This window comes from Geotrypetes seraphini, chromosome 8 (assembly GCF_902459505.1).
Source record: "Geotrypetes seraphini chromosome 8, aGeoSer1.1, whole genome shotgun sequence".
Classification (NCBI taxonomy): domain Eukaryota; kingdom Metazoa; phylum Chordata; class Amphibia; order Gymnophiona; family Dermophiidae; genus Geotrypetes; species Geotrypetes seraphini.
Genome location: NC_047091.1, coordinates 119,346,320 through 119,363,921, shown reverse-complemented (window position 1 = coordinate 119,363,921; position 17,602 = coordinate 119,346,320). Strand labels below are relative to the sequence as shown.

Below are 17,602 nucleotides of genomic sequence, written 5' to 3'. Positions count from 1 at the left end.
CTCAATCCCCCTATCCTTCAGGAATTTATCCAATCCTTCTTTGAACCCCCGTAGTATACTCTGTCCTATCACAACCTCCGGAAGCGCATTCCAGGTGTCCACCACCCTCTGGGTGAAAAAGAACTTCCTAGCATTGGTTCTAAAATTGTCCCCTTTCAGTTTCTCCGAGTGCCCCCTTGTACTTGTGGTACTCATAGGAACTCTATGAGTGTCGGAGGCAGCACACAGCATTCAGTGTGCCAGTCTGCGTTAAAAATCGCTATCGCGGTCTTGTAAAAGGGGGGGGAATCTAGGCAAATGGATACAGACCTAAATTTAGGAGCAAAACTTTTAAGCAACTAAATCAAAACTTTGAAAATCTTTTTTCAGGACACTGAGAAATCTGGTTTTCTTCTTCTGTGGTACATAAGAACATAAGATTTGCCGCTGCTGGGTCAGACCAGTGGTTCATCGTGCCCAGCAGTCCGCTCACGCGGTGGCCCTAAGGTCAAAGACCAGTGCCCTATTTGAGTCTAGTCTTACTTGCGTATGTTCTGTTCCAGTATCCAACCTTGTCTTGAATCCCTGAAGGGTGCTTTCCCCTATAACAGCCTCCGGAAGAGCGTTCCAGATTTCTACCACTCTCTGGGTGAAGAATAACTTCCTCACATTTGTACAGAATCTTTTCCCTTCTAACTTTAGTGAGTGCCCTCTCGTTCTCTTTACCTTGGATCTCCCTTCGAACAGTAGTTTGAGCCAGCGGTCCTCGTTTTAATATCCATGACAGCATTTGCTACACTTTTCATACTTTTGGCAGCAAATACATCTTAGGGGTGAGTCACCTTCTCAGTAATACAACCTAAACAATGATAGAATAAGGCACTGGAACACACCCTGGCGCTGGTAAAAGAGGAAACAGATGCAGAGAAGGCTGCTGTTATCATATGCCTTGCCCAGAGTGGTGAAATGAAGTTTTCCATCGTGTGATAGCAGAAAGCCAGCAATCCTCACAATAGCAAGTCCCCCAGGGTTCAACTCAGTCTGGAAAGCGGAGCAGTTCTTGGGTTTCAGTTGTGGCTCTTGCACCGGTCACTTCATTGCTCAGGAGCTTTATTTCTGCCTCAACTGTTCACTTCAAGAGCTGCTGAAAAGTGTCTGCACACAGATCAGTTGTGGGGACACCTACCTTGGAGGTGGCTGCATGTATGCTTCTCAAACCCTATGCCAATCCATACTGTTGTTTGTGATTTAATTCTCATGAATTTCCATCGCCTGGAACTGAGAATCAAATAGGACAATGTTTAGTCACTGACTTCCCTTCACTTCTTCACAAGGAAGTGACAGGAGAGCTAGAGATCAACTAAGCTCTGTGACATTGAAACAGAAAAGTCCATAAGTCATTATTAAGAACATAAGAATAGCCTTACTGGGTCAGACCAATGGTCCATATAGCCCAGTAGCCCATTCTCACGGTGGCCAATCCAGGTCACTAATACCTGGCCAAAACCCAAAAGAGTAGCACTATTCCATGCTACCGATCCAGGGCAAGCAATGGCTTCCCCCATGTCTTTCTCAATAACAGACTATGGACTTTTCCTCCAGGAAATTGTCCAAATCTTTCTTAAAACCAGCTAGGCTATCCGCTCTTACCATATCTATTCTCTGAGTGAAAAAATATTTCCTCCTATTGGTTTTAAAAGGATTTCCCTGTAACTTCATCGAGTGTCCCCTAGTCTTTGTAATTTTTGATGGACTTGGGGAAATCCACTTCTTATTCCTAGGATAAGCAGCATAAAATCTGTTTTACTCTTTTGGGATCTTGCCAGGTAATTGTGACATGGGATGGCCACTGTTGGAAACAAGAGAGTGGGCTTGACAGACCTTCAGTCTGTCCCATTTTGGCAACTCTTATGTTCTTATAAGTCAGTTGGGTAGACATTTAAGTACATAAGAAGTGCCAGTATCCAATAGTGGTCAATCTAGGCCACAAGTACCTGACAGGACACCAAGAGAGTAATTAGATCTCATGCTGCTTATCTCGGGAATAAGCAGTGGATTTTTCCCAAATCCATTTTAATAATAGTTTATGGACTGTTCTTCCAGAAGATTATCCAAACCTTTCTAAAACCCTGCTGTTCTAATGGCTGTTAACACATTCTTTGTCAATGAATTTTAGCGCTTAATTATGGGCTCCTTTTACTAAAAGGCGCTAGAGGTTTTTAGTGCAGGCCGGCTAGGTAAATGCTCCGACGCTCATAGAATTCCTATGGGCATCTGAGCATTTGTGTTGCCAGTCCACACTAAACACCTCTCCGTTTAGTAAAACGAAGCATATATGTTGAGTGAAGAATTATTTTCTCTGATTTGCATTCAGGTGTTTATTGTAGGGTATCTTTCACATTTTAGATGTGCAAAAACTGGTACTTAAAAGTGTATCATGCATAAATGTTTACATTTCCAGTTTTACAAAACCAGAATATACACATCTAAAATTGAAGAATGCAAATGACAAGGGGGCGTGGCCTGGGCAGGCCTAAAAAATGAACATTTATTTCTTGTTTCGGAAAGGGAATGAACATCTATGTCCTAACAGATCAGAGGAGGCTTTGACACCTGCCACCTAGGTTTCAGAAGAGTGCTCCTATCATGCCACGCCCCATTACAGGAAATAGGAGAGATTCCCCTTCCTCCCGCGAAATCCAACTGGCAGAGGTTACTGGCTCTAAGAAAGCTTCAGAAAACAAATGTTTATGTTTCACAAATGGGCAACATAGCATAACACAAAATTTTATTTGTATGCCGCATTACGCCGTGAAGTTTGATGCGGTTATCAGGAATTAAATAGAAGACTGTGCGTGAGAGGAGCGGGTATAGGTGCAAATAGCATAGGGGCATAACAAGGGCAGGGTTAAAGACAATCATGGTAAGGTAATACGAGACAAGCTCAAATAAGTGAACAGCTTTCAAATACCGGTACAGATATCGATACGGAGAACCCGAAGCAGGTAGCGAAAGAGGAGAGAGGGGGCTGGTAGTGGATGTTAAATGAATCCGTGTGTAGAGGTTTTACCATCGTCTTGAAGAGTGTAAGATAAAGGTTTATATTCAGGCACATAAACATTTATGTTGCTATATTCCACAATATAAACATTTATGTGCCTGATCATAAATGTTTATGGGCCCATTATGAGTATAACCTGTTGATACTTCAGACATGTATTTTTTTCTAGAATGGATGTTCATGCTGCTTGTAACCAGCACGTAAATGTCCATTTCTCCCCGTACTTTAGAGGACGCTCTCCATCAGGTAATCCTGTTCCACACTACTAGAAAAACTGAAAACATATCAACCTGATTGTGCCAATTCTAATTTGAATCTCCTTTCTAAAATGCTACTCTAAATGTAGCACTTAGTAACTTCCTTGAATGCCCCCTAGTCCTTGTGCTTTGGAAAGGCTAAACAATCGAATCACATCTAAATGTTTCATTCCACTCAGTATTTGATAGACCTCTCTCATATCTCTCTTCAGCCGTCTCTTCTCCCTAACCTCTTTAGCCTTTTGTCTCGCTGGAGTAATTCCATGTCCTTTATCATTTTGGCAAACTTTTCCTGTACCTTTCTAATTCACCAATATCTTTTTTTTAAGATGTGGTGACCTGAACCGTAAACAATATTTGATATGCAGTCGCACTATGGAGTAATATATGATTATGATTATTGAGAGCTTCTTTACCGCTATTAATAACTGGAGAGTCAATTCAGAGTGGTCTATATGAGCCTCTGCAAATGCGCTACACTACATGAGCTTCTGTAAAGGTGATATGATACATTAGATTCTGTAGAGATGTTACCATAAGGAGTTGTGAGGTGTTACAATGCATGGGCTCTATACTGAAATACACAGAGCTCTGTGGTGGTGTTACAGAGTTATTAATACTGGCATGGTTATGCCAATAATCCACCATCCTACTTATATGCACATGTTTATACCGAATCAGTTGTCCTATGTATGTACACATGTAATACTAGGTTTACTATTGTCGCTAAATCAGTGTCTCTCAAACTTTCTCGAGCCGGAGTACACTAAAAGTAGTGGCCACGGCTTGAGGCACCCAGAAGTGCACGGACATCGCCGTGATGACATCACGCATATGTGTGACATCATCATGTCGACGTCCGCGCATGTGCAGAGGCCCTACAGATGGGCCCTGAAACGCCAGTAGGGGGTGCCAGCTGGGAAGAGGGCCGGAGAGAAGGAGAGGCACTGGCGCCAGCTGATTGCCTACAGCAGTGTTTCTCAACCACTTCAAGCTAAGTACCCCCTAAGTCTAACAAATGTCAACTGAGTACCCCAACCACATACTTCCCTAGGCCCATTCAAGCTCTGCCCCAGATCCCATCCCCTTTACTGATTGTAATGCAATTTTTTCAATTCATTTCTCATATACACACAATATACACAGCAAATATAAATTCTCAAAACTGACACATTTCAATCACTATATTGAAAATAAAATCATTTTACCTATCGGCGATCTTCTGCAGGCTGCTGTAATTAGCTTAAAGGTGAGACCAGGAGGCTGGGGGGAAGCCGGAAGACACTAGAGAGAAGGGGGAAACATGCAGGCATTCGGCAAATTGGGCAGTGCTGGTGCTGTACTGCGTAGGGAAGTCAGCTGGCAGGCGCCTCTCTTCCTCCTCAGTGTGCCACGGCATATCTGTAATCTCAGGAGACACACTGTGTGCCTCGGCACACAGTTTGAGATACACTGCACTAAATACATTATACACTTTTACATACCGTATTTTTCGGTCCATAAGATGCATTTCTACTCTTTTCTTACTTTATACAAATTTTAATCCTTTCCCAATCCTTCCCTCTCGTTTTTTCCTCTCTTTTTATTTTTTTTTAAGAATTGTAATTTTTTTTCCCTTCCATCCTTCTTTACCTTACCTTCCCCTCCCCAAGTGAGTTTGTTTTTGTACTGGTTGTGTTCTTTGTTTATTATGTTAAGCGTTTTATCCAATTTTAATAAACTATAAACTATAACTATAAACCTTTTTAAGCGCCCCTTAAGCCTGGTCCAGCGGTGTATGGGCCTGCAGGAGCGTGCTGTCTGCGCTGCTGCCTGTGATTGCAACAGGGTAAACCCAAGGCCAGTGCAAGGGTATTAGACATCCTAGGTAGACCTTCCTTCTTGCACTGCCACCCCCAATTACTTTTCATGCCCCTCCACCCCCAACTGTAATTTTCATAACTGAACTCAGCAATCATGATTATCCCAACTTTACCCATCCCAATGCAATCCTGCATAAATGCATAGCTGGGTGTCACACTTTTATATATCATTAAACTTTGGCTTGCTTATTCATATGTAATGAAAGCAATTTTCCATAGCTGTTTACCCAGGTAAATGGGCTATTTGAAAATTACCCACCCTTCCTGTGGATATAGCTGTGGGTCAATGATTCTTTGAGCTTGTGTGGCTGTTAAGAGATATTCTTTTGATGGCTGCTGCACTTTGCCACTACCCAGAAGCTGCTGCCCTAGACAACTGCCTAGTTTCCCTAATGGTTAAGCTGGCATTGGGTAAACTCATACTAACCTGGAACTGGACCAACACAAAGCCAGTTGGCAGTCTTAGTCTTGTTCCAGCCTCTCTGTGGAACTCTAACTCCCCAGTGTTCTGTCTTTCTAAGTCTTCTGGCTCCTTCCTTTTCTAGAGTCCCTGCCACCTCTCTCCAGCTTTTCTCTTGCCCCCTGGTGGTGGCCTCTGTTCCCCTTAGTCTTCTGGTTGGTTCCCTTCTCCTCCTAGTCTCCTGGCAATCTTTCATTCCTTCTGCCTCCCTCTTCTCTTCCTGAGTCCGCCTGTCTCCCTTGCCTCATGGTGGTCTGGTCACTACCTTCTTTCCTCTTCAGTCCTTTGGCAGTCTTCCCACAGCTGTTGCTTCTTATGTAGATGTAGATCCAGTGGCAGTCATAAATTAGAACTAACATCTGCAAAGTGAGGCTAAATCTCTCTCCTTCCAGTGATGTACACATAAAATGTTCCCATTGCTTATGTATGTTGGATATCTTCAATGTCCTACTAAAAATTGTGCTGGTTATAATTTATTTCTTGTAGAAATTACCTGTGCGGGTTGAACAGAACACCAAGCATGGGATATATTCCTTCTCCAGCTGATTTATGGGGAAAACCCCCCTCTTTTACAAAGCCATGCTAGCATTTTTAGCGCCAGTTGCCACGGTAACAGCTCCGACGCTCATAGAATTCCTATGAGCATCCAAGCTGTTACCACAGTGGCTGGCGCTTAAAACGCTAGTACGGCTTTGTAAAGGAGGGGGAAGGTTAGCAAACACCATATAATGGTGGTTTTGGATGTTCCTGTACTGTCTGATGACAGAAGCTGAGGAAGGGGTGTCCTGGCCTAATTTCACTGTCCAAGATGTACATGATTCTCTGTGCATTATATCAGCCTTATTGGAATCAGAATGCCAGACCCAACAGAAACTGCCAAGCAACCAGCAGCCTAAGGGGAGAGGATTCTATGGTTACTCATCCGTCCTTCCCCTCTGGGAGCTAGTAGAAGCACCTGCACAGTGCCACTGCCATTGATACCATCTCAATTTTCCTTGTTCATGATTTTGCTCCAAATTTAATTCAAATTGTACCCTTCTGGTAGCCTAAGGGATGGAGATACTAACATCATTTAACATTTAATATGAAAACAAAACAAAACAAAAAGATATAGAGAGAGAATGATATCTTTTCATTGGACTAACTTAATACTTTTCTTCGCTAGCTTTTGTGAGTTAGCATCAGGTCAGAAAAGAATGAGCGAAAATATGGCAAAATACATACCAGAAAATATATGTGAATTATAAAAAGCATTCCAATAAGAGTCTGAAGAGGAAAGATGGGGGCAGGGGAGGTTGATAGGTGATGAAAAGGTGTTGTGGTTTGTGGAGGATAATTCAGTTACAGGGGACCTATTAAAGACACAGGTAATGGCATTTATTTTATGCCCATTGTATAAAGAAAAACCTCACTCATTCCTCCCCCTGGTGGCTCTGGCTGAAAGATGGAAACTGTGACCTCTAGCAGTACTCTGGTTGACCCCTAGTGATAGTACCGTGAGACTACCACTAGAGGTTACAGCCACTATTTCCAGTCAGAGCCAGAATGAACAGAAATAAGTGGGGTTCAGTCCTGCCCAGACACCACTGAGGATGTTAATGTAGGCCTGTAAAGGAAGGGGAACTACTGGAATGTGGCAGCAGGGCTTCCCTTGGAGGGTCCAGGAAGGGAGCTGAGTCAGGTTGGGGGGGGCTTTTCTTGTTGGGAGTTGTCCAGGAGGGATATTTAGCCATGTCGAAGGGAGCTTCTCTTGTTGAGAGGGTTGAGAGGGCATTGGGTCATTTTGAGCAGCTTCTCTTATTAGAGTGGATCCTGGAGCGAATCAGGTCATGTCGGAGGGGGTCGGGAAAGGGTCAGGACATATTGTTGGGGGGGGTCTTCTCTTGTTGGGAAGGGTCGACAAAGGAGAATACTGAGAGATGCTAGCCACTACCCAGAAATTATGTGGGTGTCAGCCGATGTTCTGTGCTGGCATCTTTATAGCTAAGTGACCAGTTAGGGCAGCCTTTTGTGCAGACCTGTTTGGTCACTTAGCTATGCAGGCACCAGCAATGAATATTGCCAACACACTTATAACTTCCAGTTCCTCCCTGACTCCGCTCCCAGACCTCCCCTCCTCTGCCCAGTCTGTTAATGTCAATATTCAGCCCACACATTAGTGTTTAACCAGGCAGAAGCCTCTCCTGCCTATTAAATCCTATGAGTTTTATAGATGCCATATTTATAGATGTATTCTATGGCATTCTTTATTAAATTATTGTTGCAAACCACTTTGTAGCCTTTGAGGAGAGCCGGTATAAAAATATGAGAAACACATAAGTATAGAAATAACTAACTGATAATTGTCCAGAGAAGGAGACAAAACCATTTTAAAGATTAATGTAAAACAATTATTAATATTAAAAATTGGATGTACTGGTGAGGTGTATAACCTCAAGGGAATCAATTTATGTCTTTTTAAAGCTCTGTAATAAGATTTTTTTTTTGACTCTCTCATTAGTTGAAGTTCAGCCATACTTCTGAGATTAGGGATTGCAGAGCCAAAGATCTAACTGTTCCTCTAGAAAACTGCGATTGTTAATGTCTGTTTTTGGAGGATGTTAACAATAGCTTTGGGAAGCTAATATCCAGTTCATCTAAAGGTTAATGATATTCCTGTCAATATTCAGCCAGCGGGGGTCAGGTTTTTTTTTAAAAGTGCTGAGTAAAGCTGGCTAAATTAGACACAGATAGTTAATGTGAGGCCCTCTCCAGACACCTGTATTGAATACTGGGGTATGACTGGACATGTGCTGTCCACCAGCACTTATGCAGGCTCCAGACAAACATTCATTGTAAATCTCCCCTCATTTATGTGGGATTCAGCTGAATATCAGGTGGGGTCCCATAAGGATACTTTATTTCCATTCTTCCCCCCACCCCAATCATTTCCTCCTCCTGGAACCCCGTTCCCCACCATCACCACCAATTCTTCCCACCATCACCACAAATTCTCCCCCCCCCCTAATCATTTCCTCCTCCTGGAACCCCCTTCCCTATCACCAATTCTTCCCACCACCACCAATTCTTTCCCCTCCTGGTACCCCTGCCCCCCCCCCCAACACACACAGAATGATTCCCAGGCCAGTCACTCCTGTCAGCAAAGCTGGTATGGGAAGCAGCATGTGGAGATCATTCTGCCTAAGGACCCCTCTAGACCACTGGGGAAAGTGTTAAGGTGAGGGGATGCTACAGAAGGAGACACAGTTTGTGGAGGAAGGATCTGGGAAGAGATGTCTTTTGTGGGGGCAGGGTACCAGAAGAAGGAACTGGTATACAGTTTAGTATATGTGTGTGTTGTGTGTGTGTGTGGGGGGGGGGTTTGTGTTAGGAGGAGATGATCAGGGAGAAGAATCGGTGGGAGGATAGGGAGTCCAGGAGGTGGTGCTACTTCTGGGGGGGTTTTTTGGGGGGGGGGAGAGCACAGGACAAATAAGCCATAAGGAGCCAACAGCATGCAGTTTCTGGCCAATATTCAGTGCCAGCACTGCATATTCAAGTGGGCACTTTTTGTGTGGTACTATCTGTCTGCTTAGAAAGGTAAAGGGTCATAGATTTGATATACCACCTTTCTGTGGGTACCACTAAAGCAGTTTACATATATTATATGCAGGTACTTTTTCTGTCCCTAGTGGGTTCTAGAATAGAGAGTTGCGCAGGGACAGAAATCCCACCCATCCTTGCCCATCCCCGCCAGGATCCTCTCCGTCACCGCCAGGATCCTCTCCATCCCCACCCGTTCCTGTCAGGATCTTCTCCGTCCTCATCCATCCCCGCAAGGAATTATCTCCATCCCCGCCCGTCCCCATAAAAAGCAGCAATACTTCTGACAGGATCATCAATTCCATAATTTCTTTTATGTTTGTGCTGCTGTTTTCCTTGTGGAATCTTTATGGTGAAACCCTTTTTTGTTTTCTGTTCAGGTAATTACCGGGTAACTTATAAACCCTCCTCTTTTACTAAGGCTGACGTGTCCATTATATTATATGGACGAACCCTGCTTCCAAAGCCTTCCATCCCCGTGGGAGTCCAGTTGGCTAGAGGGGGGTCCCCGAGGGAGTCCCGTGGGCCAGAGGGGGGTCCCTGTGGGAGTCCCATGGGTTAGGGGGGATTCCAGCGGGACCCCCGTGGGACCCGCGGGATTCCCACGATCCCCGTTCCCGTGCAGACCTCTATTCTAGAACAGTGTTCTTCAACTGCCGGTCAGTGGACCGGTCCACAGAAAATTTCTGCCAGTCCACACAGGGCCAGCGAGATCAATGAGCTGAAATTTTCTGTTGATTTGCACAGGGCTGGTGAGATCATGGGAAGCCTCCGACAGTGGCTTTCTCCCTTCCCAGCAGCTCTCGGTACTTGCCAGCGCAGCGATTCACTTCTGCAGCCTTGGGGCTTTAGCTGAGACGTGGTCCGCCTCTGATGATGCAACTTCCTCTTTCCTCAGAGGAGGTGTGACCCATCAAAGGACCCATTGCTGCCTTAGTGAATTGCTGCACTGGCAAGTATGGAGAGCTGTTGGGAGAGGAGAAAGCCACTGTTGGAGGCTGAGAAGTTGCTGGACAAGGAAAAATAAAGGGACAGCTGCTACTGGACCTGGAGGGAGGGAGAAGGAGAGATGCTGCTGGACAGGGGGAAGAGAGAAGGGAGAAGGAAAAGAGGAAGGAAACAGCTGGCAGGAAGATTAGAGGAGGGGAAGGGGTCAGGGTGGATTGGAGAGATCAGATGAGGGAAAGGGGTAAGACAGGAATGAGAAAGTAGAAAGATTGATGCTGGGAAGGGGATCAACAGAGAAATAAGCAGAGATGGACAAAGATGTTAGATCTGGTATAGGAGAGATAAAAATGAAGAGTGCAGTGAAGCTGGAATGAATCATGGAAAAAGGAGAGAGGGGGCGCAGGCTGGATGGAAAGGGGGAGGGGCATAGAAAGAAAACAGATACCATATGGAAGGGGGAGAGGGCAGTCAGTGGATGGAAGGGGTAGATGCTGGATTGAAGAGACAGAGAGGGCAGACGCTGGAAGGAAGAGAGTAAAAAGAAATTAAAGCAGAAACCAGAGACAACAAAAGGTAGAAAAAATAATTTTATTTCTATTTTGTGATTAGAATATATCAGATTTGAAATATATATCCTGCTAATGCTGTGGTTGCACATAACTGGGGACTGCAAAGCCCAGGCAGAGCTTCTTTAGCTTCCAGCTGGCTTAGGGTTCTCTCTGACCAGGGGGCAGTTGCCCTAGTTGCACTCCTCTAACACTATTCCTGTCGTGTGACTGTGGTATTCTGTTAGCATGATATTTCTGTGTAGCATTCTGTAATAATTTGGCTTTTCTTGATAGTAGAGGGGATATATGTGAAGGGGAGGGAGACAGGGGTTTTGTTGATCCTTGCTCTGTATTATTTGAATTTATAAAATGACAATTGCACAGAATATTGTTTAGTTTTATACTTTAATAAAAAAAACATTCAATATAAAATCATAACTGAGGCTTGTGCGAATGGGATCAGATGGTTTGCGGGGACTCAGCTCACGGAGATGGGGCGGAAATGGGTTTTTTAAATTTCAGTCCTAGTAGTTTGCCAGTCCACAAAATAATTATTTTATTTCCGCCGGTCCATAGGTGTAAAAAGATTGAAGAACACTGTTCTAGAAAACAAAATTTGTCCCTGTCCCTGCCCCATACCCGCAGGCTCCACCTCTGTATCCTTGAGTTCTGTCCTCATTTGCACAAGCCTCGAACACTTATGGTTTTACATTTAAAGCTTTTTATTAAAGTATAAAAAGGGGCAATATTCTGTACAACTGTTTATAAATCACAAATAGATCCTTCCATTTCGATCAGGTTTTCGTACAACCTTCCCAAAGATTCAGTTGCCTCACGTTTTTACATCATCTGGGAAGATAATTAGATTGTCTTTCAGACATGGGTGTGGAAAAGAACTTAAACTGTGCAGTGTATTAAATGTTGGAAATGTTCCTTGATGCCAACAATGATGGATGAATCTGCTGCAGTAACAGTAAGATGCTTGAGCAGCTGGGCATATGATGGAAGGACATTGCAGATGGTAGGAGTCTGATCAGCAGACAAGGCTCTTGTCACATCAAAGGCAGACAAGACACAAATTATGTCACTTACTTAAGTACAGTAGTTCATTTAAGTCCAAAAGCAGCTTCTGCAGTTTTGTTTTTTTTAAATCATTGAATTCAATTGCCAATTGTCTAAGATAATCATATGTTAAGTTTTTACGTATTGATACTAGTCTCAAATTTTTAGAGAATGACGTGGGGACAGTTTGTCCCTGTCCCTGCAGGTTCTATCCCTGCCCAACAGTTAATGGTGGGTACCTGTCCCCATCTAATTCTCTACTGGGCTCACGGTCTAAGTCTTGTACCTGGGGCAATGGAGCTTGTTTTCAGTTATACCACATACCCTTTTGTCTTTTCCCTCCCCCATCAATTTTTGTTTTATGAAACAATCTAACCCTGACCATCTTCCTTTTGTATCTATGCAGTTTCCTTCATTGTTTGTATAATTTTTTAATTGTTTATGTTCAACCTCCCTGTTTTAAATTGTTTTTAGCTTTGTATTATGTAAATCGCTTGGGATTTTTTTAAGCGGTATATCAAGCCTAAATAAACTTGAAATTTAAGCAGTTTGCCCAGGGACACAAGGAGCTCGGTGGGACTTGAACCTAGTTCCCCAGGATCTCAGCTTACTACACTAACTACAGTATTAGGCTACTCTTCCACTTAGCTATGTGGCCATTCGTACTGAATATCACAAGTATCTGCATAACTATCTCCTTCCTGACTCTACCCATGGACCATATTTATCCTGCCTGGATTCAATGACTGGTCTGTACTGAAAGAATCAACAACTTTAGCTTCTAATTACAGACCTATTACTTCTACCCTTCTATTTGTAAAATTACTAGAGAGCTTGGTATATTTACAACTATTGGATTACTTAGAACAATTTCCAATTTTACATAAATCTCAATCTGGTTTCCGTCCCTTAGACAGTACGGAAACCATATTAGCTTCTTTATTAGACCATTTACTCATCTTGTTTACCAAAGGCCAAAATGCCCTTATCATACAATTTGATTTAAGTAGCACTTTTGACTTCGTAGACCATAAGATCTTATTTGATCATTTGGATGGTACAGGTGTCTCAGAAACACCCTGGTTGACTCAGCATTTGGCCACATGATCATTGAGCATAATGGGAGGAACTCTGTAGAGAAGAATTCACTTTATATAGAGGTTTCTCTGGCTTCTATGAAATTTGTAGAGGTGTAAAAGAGTCCTGCACAGGTGGAACTCTCCACAGGCTATGGTCACACATCCACTGATCCTAACCAAAGACACCTATCATACAAGAACAAGAATGCCATGGGATGTAAATCTCCAAACATTCAATCATTCATGCTGTTCAAGAATTATACAGAATAAGGACCCACGCCTAATCAAGGGAATGCCACTGAAGAAATATTTCCAACTCTCTTTGCCATAGGTATTGCTGAGAGACCAGAAACTTCCTAGCACTGAGTGAAACCCTGAGATTATTTTTTAAAATGAAAATGGGCATCTGCTGCCTCCCTCCTACCCAACTCTATCTTCTCCCTAGCACCTCACAAAGAGTCTTAGCCACTAGATTGTTACTCTTCTTCACAGCTCTCTAGGAATACAATGCATCTGCTTTATAAGGCTGATCCTAAAACTGTAAGATGATCTATGTCTTCTGGGCTATGAGCAATTTAAGGTAGAAATTATGAAATGTTGTAGATTTTCCAGGTCCAGTGGTTACCTCTTGGTATTTAACTAATGTAAACAGCCTTATAGGAAGGAAGCATTGTGATTCCAACTACCAATTGGTCCCTTGTCTTGCTGCATGGTATTACGGTTCATATGGGCCATACCCAGATCATATAGCGTCAGCACTTGAATGCACTAAATTGATTGGATTTGGTGTCACGTTTAGACCCATTTCATGGTTCTGTCTGAAATAAAACCAATGCTTAGCTAATTGTATCACCTAAAGTAAAGAAAATCTCTTTTGACACTCAAATGGGTTCAATATTCAGAGGAGGAGAAGAAGGAACACCTGAGTGAAGCCACTGGGTATGTGTACATACTTACAGATAGTTCATGTGCAAGACTTCAGCCTTATCATCCCAGAACAAACACCGCTGTAAGAGAGGATTTCTGTAAAAGTGGTATCCCAGCAGTATCCAGTTAGAATGGTTCAAGGTTGTGATGTCATATCAGGAGGTCTTTTAATGCTTTGGAAGTGATAGTCCCTGAAATGACCGCAGGATCTGCAGTTAGATTAGATGAGTAATCCAGGGAACCTAGTCACACGCATGTAGAAATTAGGATATCCCACACTGAAACAATTCTAACGGGGAAAACTACAAAGGAACGATAGCTATTCTTGAGTGAAGGAGGCTTATCTATCCATTGCTACTGACAGTTGAACAGCTTTGGAGGTCATAGTATAGGTGATTCCTATTCAAAAGATGAAGCTAGTACTTGGTGTAGGATGAAAATTTTATTGAAAAGGCAAGATAATTGCCAGTAGAGGAACATGGGTGATATCAAACCATCCAGGGTCCATGTAAAGTAATGAGAGAAAAAACAGAATAGACATTTGTTCTGTGGAATTAGACTTCTGACCCATGTTTTTCCATTTTTACTTGACCTTTGGCAGGTACCACGACAAACAGGAAGTGACCAGCAATTTTCTGGGGGCAATGTGGTTAATTTCAATCACATTTCTCTCCATTGGCTATGGGGACATGGTACCACACACCTACTGTGGAAAGGGTGTTTGCTTGCTGACAGGAATTATGGTAAGTTTGACAGGTTTTCTTGATGCAGGAATTTATTAAATTCAGCTTAGTTTAACTTAAAATCTTTTGTTTTAAAGAAGATTACGATTACAATTCAAACACCCCAACTCACAGAATAAAACTGGCCATCCATATATATAGTATTTGTAACAAATGATTACATATGGCCTCATGACGAATAAACCTCAACATAAGGCCACAAAGTAAAATCAAACACATAGACTAAAACAACCCCCCTCCCCTTTTACAAAACCGTGATAGCGGTTTTTAGCACAGGCCGGCGTGCTGAATGCTCTGCACCACTCCCAACACTCATAGGAAATCTATGAGTGTCGGGAGTAGCACAGAGTATTCAGCATCAATGCTCATAAGAATTCTATATGCGTCGGAACTGTAACCGCCGCGGCCAGCGCTAAAAACTGCACTATGGTTTTGTAAAAGGGGGGGAGGTTATTTATTTTATGTTTTTTATTATGAAAATGTATCACCCGCTTAAAACCTAAGCGAGTTACTTAAAAAAACATACTTAAAATCAGATGCCAAAACCAAAGACATCAAATTCTAAAAAGGGGAAAAATGCGGCTAATGTATTACATATCATTATTTATTTATTTTAAAAATTTCTATACCTTTTTATTCCAAACGGTTTACTTTTCGTTTCCCCAAATACACATATCCCTCCTTAGTGTCAATAATAAATTAACACATAAACACCTGAGATCCTTCTGTTTTCAACAAAATTGGGCCACATGCTGCTACTTTTCAACAAATCATAGAGCCAGAAGATGCCCTCGTGAGCATTGATGCACAAGGATTAGTTGAGTCTTCTGCTTCTGGGCGCTGGGAAAGCCATTAGGCAAAGATTCTTAGAATTATAGTAATACTTACGAATTAGAGAATGACACGGGGACAAATTTTTCCCCGTCCCCGCGAAAAATCATTTTCCCGTCCCGGAGAATTCTTTTCATGTCCCTGCCCCATTCCTGCAAGCTTTGTCCTCATCTGCACAGGCCTGTGTGGTTAAGGAATGGGTCAAAGACAGGGATAGCGAGAACACTCATGGGGACGGGACAGGGAAATTGGGTTCCTGGGGGGATGGGGAAAAACTTGTCCCCATTTCATTCTCTAACACAGATGTCATGTTGGCTCAAATTTAGGAAAAGATTCATTCTAGCTAGGACTGTAGAACACTGTATAGCCAATATGGGTCTTTCCCCATCATATCCCCATTTATTCTTAAAATCAGGCACGCTGCTTGCCTCGATCACCTGAAGTGGAAGTCTATTCCAGCGATCAACCACTCTTTCGGTGAAAAAGTATTTCCTGGTGTCGCCATGCAATTTCCCCCCCCCCCCTGATTTTCCATGGATGTCCTCTTGTTGCCGTCGAACCCCTGAAGAAGAAGATATCTTCTTCTACCTCGATACGGCCCGTGAGGTATTTGAACGTCTCGATCATGTCTCCCCTCTCTCTGCGTTCCTCGAGTGAGTATAGCCGTAATTTGTCCAGCCGTTCCTCGTATGGGAGATCCTTGAGTCCGGAGACCATCCGGGTGGCCATTCGCTGGACCGACTCAAGCCTCAGTACATCCTTCTAGCAACACAAGCAGCAAAAATCAACCATTCCATCTCCAATCTTATGACAATATCAGACAACTTCAAAACATTCAGAAAAGAAATCAAAACCCTGCTTTTCAAAAAATTCATCCAAATATCTTAACCCCTCCTCTTTTACCTCCAGAAGATTCACCTACCTTCAGATAACCTTCCCCCAAATTACCCACCTTAACACCTTCCAATTAAACAAATACCATAAATAGATTGTAACCTACCCTCTCTAACTGCATTCCATATGTATTTTTCATACAGTTCTTCACTGTCAGTTTAATTTCCATCCTATAAGTTCACATAGAATTTTTCTTTTTTCAGCCATCTTTAATTTCTCTTCTTTATTAATTTCCAGGTACTTTAGTTAGATTGTGAGCCTTCGGGACAGTAAGGGAATTTTTTAAGTACCTTCTTACTTCTCATTTATAATCTTAATGTATACTTTCTTCAAACCGCTTAGAACCTAACGGATGTAGCGGTATATAAGAAATAAATGACATTACATATTCCCTCTTCCTCCCTGAGTTCAGCACCTTTTGTCTTGATGAACTGCCCTGCTCTAAAGTCTGAGACCTTCTTATTAGCAGGGTCTCCGCACTGAACTGTAGGAGAGGATGCTGGTAACTCATTACTTGCTTTCTGCTTGCCTTCACTCCAGGGTGCTGGATGCACTGCCCTAGTGGTGGCTGTTGTCGCCAGAAAATTGGAACTTACCAAAGCTGAAAAACATGTGCACAATTTCATGATGGATACGCAACTAACCAAACGGGTAAGAAAACATAGGCAAAGTGATAAAGAACCCAAAACTACCTGTGTGAGCTTAATTCTGAGTACTAAGGCCAGGTATCCTATCCACCTTTATATTTGGGCTTTTAACCCTTTCAGGACCAAGGGACATATTTGTCCCATAACTTTAAAATCCTATAAATTTTGATTGGGATAGTCTACAGTTCTAAATTTGATATGTACGGATTCCATATGATACTGCCTTTATGTAAACAAACTGGTTCCGACATTCATTCATTAGCGTCGTTGCCAGATTGACGAGAAGATTCACTTGCCACACTGTCCATAAGCCAGAAGTTTGATTTTTTTAAAAAAAAATAATGATATTTCACAAAAAAAAATCAATTTTTTGGCATCTGCAAGCCCTTTTTACCATAAAAATGTCATCAAAACCACAAAAATTGGCCTACGATCCTTATGGTCCTGAAAGGGTTAACCTGGGTGAATCTCGAACAATGACTCAGATACAATCAATAACCATTTTCAGTAACGTTGCAGGCAAAATCATGCTAATGCCTATGGGATTTCAGACACCCCCCCCCCCCCCCGAGTATCACAACTCGCTGGGGTTCAATTCCTCATTCTTCCTAAAGTGGCAAAAGCTTACTTATCTTTTAATGTAGTTTTCTTTATTTCATAATTTAAATAGTTTAAATAGTTTTTCAATAAATAACTTAGCTTTTCAGCATTGCAGCAAAATT

General features: G+C 42.6%; 1 protein-coding gene across 1 annotated transcript in view; it reads left to right on the top strand.

Moving 5' to 3' along the window:
* KCNN1 (potassium calcium-activated channel subfamily N member 1) overlaps window positions 1–17,602 on the top strand; it is a 65,964-nt gene that overhangs the window by 32,768 nt on the left and 15,594 nt on the right. Inside the window, exons 6-7 of the mRNA XM_033953618.1 lie at window positions 14,367–14,508; window positions 16,774–16,884. Of these exons, the coding sequence (XP_033809509.1) occupies window positions 14,367–14,508; window positions 16,774–16,884 (253 nt within the window). The remainder of the gene's footprint in view (window positions 1–14,366; window positions 14,509–16,773; window positions 16,885–17,602) is intronic.